General features: G+C 47.3%; 1 protein-coding gene across 1 annotated transcript; it reads left to right on the forward strand.

Annotated features, from left to right (window-relative positions):
- Positions 1-3,762: 3,762 nt before the first annotated feature.
- OSTM1 (osteoclastogenesis associated transmembrane protein 1) lies at positions 3,763-10,428 on the forward strand. The gene is made up of 6 exons (XM_035320556.1): positions 3,763-4,151; positions 5,791-5,905; positions 7,433-7,530; positions 8,871-9,035; positions 9,804-9,969; positions 10,277-10,428. Exons 1-6 carry the CDS (start codon positions 3,819-3,821, stop codon positions 10,330-10,332), a joined length of 933 nt encoding a protein of 310 aa, XP_035176447.1. The 5' UTR covers positions 3,763-3,818; the 3' UTR covers positions 10,333-10,428.
- Positions 10,429-10,541: the final 113 nt, after the last annotated feature.

Raw genomic sequence — 10,541 nt, forward strand, 5'->3', positions numbered from 1 at the left:
ATGTGATATCATTCAATTGCTCAAGTACAGCATCCTCCTGGAAAAAAAGAAAAAAGAAAAAAAAAAGCCTTTTCAATCTGGATCTTTTCAGACTGACATGACCGACTACTGACAATTAATTGTTTTCTAGTCATGCATCTGAAAAAGATAATGTGCTTTTTTTTTTTTTTTTTTTTTTTTTTTTTTTCCCACAGCAAAAAATGCTGACAGGTGCGTGGAAATGACACTTCTCTGTGCTTTGGATCCTCAGAGATTATTATATGCAAACATTTAAGGTCTAAGCAAAGATCAGGTGGCCCTATATGATTCCACAAGCTGTTACACTGTTATAAGCTTACAGAAAATAAAAGCCTGCTACCAAGATGTGGGTTTGTTCTCCCTCTTCTGAAGTGAATGAGAAAATTAATGCTGGCTTTCTGGCTACATATCTCAGGCCAGTTCTGTTCCCTTTGATATTCTGGCCACAGGGACAGGATAGCATCCACGACTCCTCCTCTTCTGGCTGAAAGTGGCTGGAGTATCCATCAGAGGCTACAATAGCCATGGGCTTCAGAAGAGGATGGCTATGGAAAAATGCAGATGAATGCTGGGCAGGTCTCTGTGATGGTCGGAACAGTAACCTCTGATCCCTTCAGGATCTCAGGTTCAGCCTCCTGCAAGTGAACCAGCTAGCCATAGGGAGGAGGTAGATGTACCAGGTGGCATGTACTCCTCACTAAACCTTTCTCCGAAGTGGGGGAAGCTCCGAAATGAGAACATGGTGGCTTGGATTAGGGTGGGAAAACCAAGCACTCCCAGTTCCCTGTATCATTGACCAAGACAAGTACAATGAAGATCCTGGTCGAGCTGGACAGTCAGGCATAATAATTTTAGCCAACAGCTATTTGGAAAGTGTCAGTGCTATCAGTTCTTCCTTGTTCCTTTGGTGAGTTCAGGGAGTCAACCTTGACTTCCTAGAACATTTGTAAAAATGTGTGAAATATAGCAAAAATTTCTGACGTTTATTTGGGGGTAGCATTTCTCATAAACAGCATGCTGTCTGTGAGTGGCTTCACATCCCGAGTGTCTGACCTGCCCTGATTCCCGCGTAGCCAAAGCATCTTTATGCTCCAGAGTGCTAGAGGACGAAGGGCAGGACTACTTGGCATCTGATTTGCAAATCCACTGGTAATTTTGGGGGGTTCTTCAGAATTAAAGACTGAAATTATTTTAAACCATCAGTGTCAATATCACTGAACTGCTTTTTTTTTTTTTTTTTTTTTTTTAATTTCTTTTTTTCCCCTAACTTGTTCTTTTGCTCATTCTTCATGATTTAGAGCAGATGTAACTGTCTTCTTGCACTGAGTGAAAAGGCTTTAATATTCTTTGCTACGCACACAGAAAAATAATACTCCGACAGGACTGTGCTAACAGGCACCATGTCTCAGGCTGGCCAGAAATATTGCAGCTAGACAAGGGTTTGTCAATCATTTTTAGACAAAGGCTCACATAATCTTTAGAAAATAAGAAATTGCTCAGACAATTATGCAGCATTGCCAAGATGATTTTCACTTGCAAGCAAACAAAAATAGATCTACAAGCCAGTAGTTTATTTAACATATTTGTTCCCTCACAGGTTCATTTTCTTGGGTGTGTTGGGGATGTGTGCATACCCTTAATTAAGGAGTTATGCAAAACTGTCCGATGCTCTGTGGAGTCTGGAAAGCAGTCATTGAATGTGGTGACCACTGCTGGGCTTTGACATAAACCATAGCCATCACAGAAGGAGCCAACATTGTCCCTGTGAAAAATCAGGGACAGGCAGGGCTGTGAGGGAGGCAGGGAAGAAAAGCTTTCCATAGGCAGGAAATGTTTTTTCAAGAAGGTGTAATACGCTGGTCGTGTTGAGCTTTGCCATCTTTGCTGTGAAATTAGTTAAAATTAATAAAAAGATTCCTATTTTCCACTCCTCAGAGATTCCTCTGCAGATGACACTCGCACTCCCAGCTCTTGCTGGCCCCTGTTTCAGCTGAGGAGAGCCGTGTCAGCTCAGGGCATCAAGTCTCAGCTCCCAGGGATGTAAATCAGGAGAAAGACCACTGAAGGCAGCCAGGAGACACTGTGCAGGCAGAGATAAGAACCAGGTTTGCAGCTCCAGACTCATCATTTTCTCCATTTCAGGCTGACATCTCCACAAATCCAGCAAGACGGCATAGGAAATCAATATTCACCTGCTGCGTCCTGCCTCTTCACTGTTAAGTAAGGGCAGGCTCTTCCTCCTGCTGAATCAAACGGACCTTCTCCTGTAGGCAGGGTGGGCACTGATGTATCTTCTGTGTTTTCAGGAATAACTGGGACCATACAATAATGCAAGACTTCTGTCTGAGTGCTATTTCTGAGATTTGCTGGTAAAGGCCTTGCTTGCTTTAGCCATGAGTATAAGCACTTGAGCAGAAAGGTGACAGCACCACTTCTATAAGGAAACTGATCACGTTTGCTCCCAGCCAAGCTGCCAGGGCAAAAGCTGATTTCTACCTGATAACCACATTTTACTGTTATTAGAGATGTGGCCCGTGCCTTCCTCAGAACCTCTTTTTGATCTACGGCTGACAAAGTTCGTGAATTTCTAATTTTGCTTCGTAATGTCAGGGTTATTACTGATAAGAATGAGGTGTACTTAATGACGGGATGCCTTTCTCACAGGTCTGCAGCCAGGCATTTATTAATGCCAGAAGTGTGCGCATTCAGATTTCATTCTGAAACCCTTTAGACTTTCCTTTTTCCTTAATGCCAGTTTTCTGCAGGAAATGCTGGCCCTGGGGCAAGGGGCGAGCGCCCGAATGCTGCTGCCCTCTCCCGGGTGGATGCAGCCAGACAAGACACATGGGGCCGGGATGGAGAGCCCAGGGGACACCTTCACCCTGCTGGGGAGCGAGGGAGAGCAGGGCAGTCCTCACCCCAGAATAAAGCAGTCCCCGGGGCTGGGAGATGCCGCAGGGGCACCTGGAGCCGGGGTGATGTCCCCAAAGCTCCTTGGCCTTTGGGCTGCACCTGGGAGCTTGGGACACACTAAACCCAAGAGCGTGTTGTGGCCCTTGGGCTTTGCCCATCCTATCAAGCAACCCTGGTCTTCCAGACGTGGTGCTCTTGGCCGTGCTTGGGCTGAGCCCGCACTGCCGGGTGTTATTGCGGAGGGTATCTCTTGGACTCGGCCAACATCTTGGCAGGGTCAGCTCCGAACGTGGAACCACGGGGCTCTGTTCTGCCTCTCCGGTGTGTACCTGAGCGGAGAGCCCGAGCCCCGGTGAAAGGCCCAGGACGGAGACCTGGTGGCATGGAAGGGGTGCGGGGTCAGGGTCCCACCACCACAGCCGCTGGCACAAAGCGAGGCCCGGAGGCTGCTGCCGAGGAGGCTGCCATGGCTCACGCTGCGTGCCCTGGCCGGGACCTCCTTCAGGGCTGCAATTTTGGGGGGAAAATACAGGGAAAGCTGGTGGGCGGGCGTGAGCAGCGTGCCCAGCTGGGGATTCCACGGGGAATCAGCATGGTCTGTTCCCCAGCTATGCCTGTTACGATTTGCGGCTCATTGCTGTAATTATTGCATTTTCAGCGATTTTTTTAAGCTCGCTTCCCATGGGACAGATACCTCACCATCCCCTCACCACACACAAGCCGCGCCCACAACCACACACCTACGCCCATAAACACAAAGCTACGCCCACCCCAGTACCCCACGCCCACCCCATACCCACGCCCACTCCGATACCCCACGCCCTCCCCAGTACCCCACGCCCACCCAGGGAGCGGCGCGGCGCTTCCGCTTCCTCGCCGGGGCCGCCATGGCGCCGCTGCCCAGCCTCCTCCTGCTGCTGCTGCTGCCCGGCCCCGCCGCGGGGCTGCAGGCGCTGGGCGAGGCGGCCGAGCTGGCGGCCGAGCTGCGGGCCGGGCTGGAGCTGGAGCTGCCCGGGCTGGAGCTGCCGGAGCTGCCCGAGATGGAGCCGCCCGAGCTGGAGCCCGAGTGCCGCCGGCTGCTGTCCGCCTTCGCGGAGGGCAGCGCGGCGCTCTCGGGGTGCCTGGCCCGCCGAGCCCGCCCCGTGCGGCTGTGCCAGGCGTGCCGCGGGCACTACCGCAGCCTGCTGGGCCGCTACCGCGACATCGCCCGCGCCCTCGGGGTGCGTCCTCGGGAGGGGATGGGGACGGGGTGGCGGTCCTGGCGCCGGGGGGCGGTGGGGGTAGCTGTCCTGCGCCCTTTTGGGATGTGGGCTGTGAGTAGCGGCGTGTGTCTGAGCCTCGGCTCGGAGGAAATGGGGCTTTGGGTGAGTTTGGCCTCTCCAGGGTAAGTGTCCAGCCAGCGGTCATTCGAGTTGGAAACCTGTGCTGCGTGTGTCTGGTTCTCGCGGGGGAGCTGTTCTGTAGGGCCTCGGATCAGCTCATGTGGAGGTGAGGGACGGAGCACGTCGTTCTGGCCTTGGTATGACACCTTGCCTCCCGGAGGGTTGGTAACGCAGCCGAAATGCCCCACGCTTCAGGGTGGAGGCCAGCGCTGGGAAACTTTCAACACGATGTCTTGGTTGCCAGACAAATCCCAGTGCTTATGATGTGTATGAACTTGCTATGCCCTCTCTTCTGGAGTACCGGCAGCCTGGGAGGGCAGGTTCAGCATTTCTCCTGAAATGCACGACTGTGTTTGCCTTTCCTTCTGCGCGTGGATTGCCTAACCGAAGAAATAATGGAGGCAACCCCTTGTGGCTTGAGTCCGTGATCCTAAGTGGCCAGTTACCTGATGTTTTAATGTTCCCATCCTGCAGTAATTGCACTGCAGCATGGAAGAAGCGGCCAAATTAAGCTTTGGATGGTTCTGCAAAGTAAAATCCTCCTTAGTAGGCTTATGAATAAGTTAGGTGAACATCTTTAAAGGAATGAGATAGTTCTGCCGGATCCAGTTTGGGATTTGAAGTGTTTTTTCCCACTCAGGAGTCAAGCTGGTGAGGAAGTTTCACAGTTTTAACTCGCTTCCTGAAGCAAGCAGGGCGTTTCCTGCATAAACAGCTGCCCTGCGTGTCTGCATGTCACTTAGCAGGATGGAAGCGTGGGAGTTACCAGAAGCCACTTTGAGTCTCATGGGGAAGCCTATTTAAAAAGTCAACCCGTTTTGAAAGAGAAAGGTGCTGGGTCTCTCATAAAGCTGTGTAAGCAACATGCTTCTTGCTGAAGAGATTCTCTTCTTGCATGTCTCACGTTGCTTATGGAAGAGGCTTTTGGCAGCTTTGGTGATTCTGGGGAGTGCTTAAGGCAATTCAACAGCTAGAAACCAGGAACTGGAGCATGGGAGTCAGGTGACTGGGGAGCGTGGTTTTCTGTCAGTGACTTGGGGAAGAAATTAAAGCTCTGGAGGAGAAAAACGTTGGAGGCCGTTCTGTTGGTTCAGCTCCTTCAAATAAGTCTGCAGTCTGACGAGAATGGCCCCCTACCCCTCTCTGGCTTGAGCTGGCTCCTGGAGCAGTTGTCCAGAGCTGGCTAAGTACGAGCTGGCTGGCAGAGGAGGCCCTGGCCGTGCTTTCATGCTTCGGTGTCTTTTTGACCAACACACGTGCAGTCCTAGTAGATCTGCAAAGACCATGTGCACTAAGCTGTGTTGCTTGTAGGGTGATTTGGAGGATCAGAAGCTGTTTATTGTTCAGCTGATTCTGCTCTAGAAATGACAATGTGATGAGATGTATTTTAGGTAAATGCAGCTGAATGAACACTTTTTGAACTTTCCCTTCATATTTTTAACACCTGGTGGCTTTTTTTTTTCCTTCTTTGCCCTAGAATTCTTCAGAGAGCCACAACTGTGCCAAAAGCATCTTGACTTCAGACAGGTTGCAGATAGTTGTGACCCTTTCAGAGTTCTTTAACGAAACATGGGAGACAGCCAACTGTGCAAGTAAGTGACTTGTTCTACAGCTTTCATGCCACTGTTAGGACTTAGCTTAACTTTGGCCCTAAGATTTGCACAGATCAGAATTGTGTGTATTTGTTAAATACATACAGTGTATAACGTAAAGATCCTAAACTAGAGCAACTTCTGTGAGGGCTACAGGAGGTTTTTATTGGGCAAGGGATACTGCCAGGAATCTGAGGGTGCTAGTTGATATGAAAAATCAGAAGTTATATGTATTTGTTCTAGGCAAGTCTTTCAAAAGGAAGTTACATTAGGGTTGTGTGTGTTTGTGCAATCTGCAAACCCTGCTGGAGACTTGCCTTAGTTTCATTGTGGCATTGTGGTTTCTTCTGGTTTTCCATCTTTTTTTTTTTTTATGTAAGAAATGTTGACTTTTTTGTTAATAAAAGTCAGTAACTGAAATGCTTACATGTATCTGCCTCCACAGTCGTGCCTGTGATTGCACTTCATGGGTGTAGGGTGTCCAAGTCCATCCTTGTGCCTCGCTATCCCTGTGCTGATGGTGCTGTGCCATGCTTAGACAAACTGCAGCTCTTGGCTCTTCCCCTGGTGTGGGAAGTGGGCTGCTGTGCTAAAAGGTGCACTAGGAAATGGAGGGAATAGCACTATGAAGCCTAGCATTACAGATGATGGGGCTTTCTAGAGAGTCCCTTGAGAGCCTGGAAGAGTTTTTTCATTTGTGAGTCTGGCTCCACGAGGGCTGGAAAGGCAGTGCAAGAAGGAGCCCTTCGGTCTGTGCTGTCCTGCCATGCTTAGGCTGTGACCTGTGTGCTGCCTTCCCGGTATCCCTCTGAATGCTCACTCAACACTGGTGGTGCTTCCTTCTTTCATGAGAATTTTCTAGGATGTCTGCTTGCTCTCATAGCACTGTTGCTGAGCATCTAAATCTCCAACTCCTTGTTATTTCCAAGGATTTGTCTGGTTAGAGCACCTGAGGTTGGATGGCTGGCTGGCTGGGAGTGCTAACAGGGTGGGGTTGAGTGGGTCCACGACTGGGAGGAAAGCCCCAGAGCTCCCCTGAAAGCTGGTGAAATGGTCAGCTCTTGTATTAAATAGCAATAACCTACGCTCTGATTTCTGCCAGTGTTCATGGTCCAGCCTTTCCCTGGGTGCCCCCCCTTTCATCTCTGCTTCTGATGCTTCTGCTGTCATATAATGGCTGTTACTGTTGCTGGGCAAAGCCAGATTTGCAGGGTAGAAAATAAAAGTAATGTCTTGTTTTATCTTAAAGTCCAAAGATAATTCAGACCCCCTCTTCAGAAAGCTCTTGATGATAGTCTTCATCTTTCACTTAATCAAGGCCAATTAATTCTGAAATATGTTCTCGATGAAGAGTTAGGTCAGCAGGTCTAAGACATCAATGGCAGGCAGATAAGGAAAATGCAGTGTTGACTAGACCTGTCTTTTATAGTCGAGAGCTCTCTTTGCAAGAGTGGAGTGGCTGGGGCTTGTCAGCTATGGAAATGTTAGAAATTAGAATATCCTGATGTTTTTCTTTCTCTTTGACAGATTGTTTAAAGAACAACAGTGAGGGATTATCAAATTCTACTGTAGAGTTCCTGGATTTATTCAATAAGTCCCTGACATGTTTTGAACATAACCTTCAGGTATTTATGCTGTTGTATTTAAGAGAAGCACTAAATCCTCTAATTGCTAGCAAAATCTTGTTTATGCTGAATAAACTGCGGATACGTATTAGGCAAATAAAACTCAAGCTCGCCAGCAGTTTAGGCACAGAGATCAGTGATCTGCAAAGATGTGGTTATTTACAGACTGAGAGCCTAAAATTAATTCTAATCGATACTCACCTTGACTTCATTTTGTATGTAATTGCAATGCTACTTCACATCAGAATTTTTGAATTCACAACAGCTGATAATTGCATAGTAAGGTACGGTAATGTCTGCCTGCTGTCACTTGTTCAACCTCTTCGTGGAACTGTTGTCTTCTGGCTTAGCAATTCAATCTTTAAATAACCTTTTGATAACATAGACTAGTTCAGAAACACCAGGTACCTTATATGATTGTTACAATTCTCTTGACTGGTAAGATTTTTGTTAGTCCATACTAGAAAAGGCAACGTAATGCACTTTGTGAAATAAATGTGGTAATTTTCCTTAGAGAAAATACCCTAAATCACTTAAGAAAAGGCACGTAATCCATTTCAGCTGGAAACTAGCCAAGTTCTGGCGTCATTCAATAGTAAAAATGGGAAATGATGGGTATGGTACAATCTCTGAGGGAACCATCTGTGTTTTTTATTATTAATGATATCTAGGAAATGTGCCTGGATAGGCCTTGGTCAGGCGCAGCACGGAGTGGTCTGTCAATCAAGTATCCAAATTGGATCTTAACCAAATGGTCAGTGGTTAGCTGATTCGGTGATTGCTGGGTTTGGAATGTCTTTAGAGACTGTAGTTTTATTTTCAAGTATGTTTTATTGCATTCAGTGATGGTGAAGGCCATAAGTCAAAAGAAATGTTTATTATGGCAAAATTGGTCTTGGTCAGAGTTGCTCAGCAGTAGCAACAGTTACGTGCCTGTGGTCAGATGATCAACCTGGTCAAATTAAAAACGTACAAAACACTGTTAAGGAACCTGATCTGTGGCTCCAGAATAGCACTTTGTTGCTTGCAATTTTTCTCCTTTATCTCCTGGGAGCTGGTACTTTTTAAAAATTAAAATTAAAAACAAACAAACGAACAAAACACCCTTCTGATTCAAGGAACAGTTTGAGATGCATAAGCTGCCAAACAAAAATGGATCTTGTCACTAGAGCAGCCTAAAGAATTAGTGTTTTGGTCCCTTTTCCTCCTGCAGTGTTGTGTGAGTTGTCTGTCTGGGCCTTTCCTCAATGTGGGTTGTTACAAATCTGAATTTTGGTCCAAGCTAGACTCTAATTTTTATAATTCTCTCAAACTGTGTGAGTGCTGTTCTGTAACCCTAGGGACAAGCCATCGACGTGTCACCAAGTAACTACTCCGAAGTATGTAAGAACTGCAACGGAACCTACAAGATGTTGAATGACCTCTATAACAACTTGCAGAAGCTGAACAGACACGGCAGTGAGTCTGGGCACTCCGCACACTTGTGTATCGATGTGGAAGATGCGGTAAGTACTTGCTCATACTCAACAGGGAGATCTTGTCATGGAGGTCTTCCTTAATCTGTGCTATTTGTGCTTTTCTCCCTAGGGATTACTTTTTCCCCATTCAGTTTGGGACCGGCAGCAGGCTGATGCCCAGTGTAAGGGAGGGAGCCCGGAGAGGCTGTCTTGTTAGGTCCTGTCCTCAGTCAAGCAGCGGGAGCGTGACTGAGGCTCCTGATTGCCTGAGCACATTCCGGTTTGAATAGCTGCACTTTAATTTCTTGTTACAGTGAAGGGGGTGGATTAAAAAAAAAATCTCTTAATCTTCTGGCTTTTAATGCAAAGCTTTACTGCTATTGTTCTAGCTGGTGTGATAATTGATTCCCTATTACAGCAGCTGTTTCTAGGGGTCCTCAGTATTTATGACCTCTGTTTGGAAGGAGCTTTGTTTCATTGTGAGGTTTCAAGCAGTTGGGCAAAAGGAGTGTTATTGAAAGCGTGAGATTAACCCTGTCCCCACAAACTGTCAGCGAGTTCTGCGGGAAATGGGCAATGTGGCAATGTCTAGAATATATCTGAGTATAGTTTTTTTTTTTTTTGAGGCTTGTTGAAGCTTTGTGTGAGATTTTTGGCTACATTTAAATAGTGTGCTTCTATATTTCCAGGGATTTGCATGTTTCGGGGGGCGGGGGGGGGATCTGTTGAAGTTGTTTTCCGAAGTCATGTTTGAGTGCTTGGATATCCTGAAAATGCAGATGTGCTCCTTCACCTTTTCCTTATGTTTCCACGTAGATGAACATCACTCGGAAGCTTTGGAGCCGGACTTTCAACTGCTCCGTTCCCTGCAGTGACACGGTCCCGGTGATTGCCGTTTCATCCTTCATCCTCTTCCTACCTGTTGTTTTTTACCTTAGTAGCTTCCTTCACTCGAAGCAGAAGAAACGAATACTCATTCTGCGTAAGTGCTGTTGCTGGCGTTGTGCTGTTAGAGTTGGGTGGTGCCAGGGACTCTCTTGGCTCTCGTGGGAGCAGGGGCCCGGCCAGCTCTGCCTGCAGCTGTGCTGACGGCGCTAATAGCGACTATTAGTCTGCTGCTGTCCCCTGAAGAAGGGTAGGAGAGAGCTTCAGCCATATCTTTTCATTAAAGTTTTTGGACGTGAACAGAAAGCTGTTTGCAAGTCTGTGGCGGATAAATAGAGGGAGTGGAGAGACGAGTTTTGTGGAATTCTTTGTGTTTAATTTTCATATAATTTTTCCCTTTCTAGCCAAGCGTATCCAGTCAAATGCCAGTCTTGTGAACATCCAAGAAAAATACAGCTGAGCTGCAAAACAAAACCTGAGAACTGCTGCTGGTATACAGTGGGTACAATTGTGTTGGAATGAGGCCGGCACAAAAGAGGAGTTAATTATGGTTTAGTGTAATGATACAGAGCAACACAAGTTAAACAAAATGCTGTCTGACTTCTAAGCAAGGATATTAACAAACATGACAAGGCAGGGATGTGTGACACTGTATGGACTCTGGCTTTG

This window comes from Oxyura jamaicensis, chromosome 3, assembly GCF_011077185.1.
Source record: "Oxyura jamaicensis isolate SHBP4307 breed ruddy duck chromosome 3, BPBGC_Ojam_1.0, whole genome shotgun sequence".
Classification (NCBI taxonomy): domain Eukaryota; kingdom Metazoa; phylum Chordata; class Aves; order Anseriformes; family Anatidae; genus Oxyura; species Oxyura jamaicensis.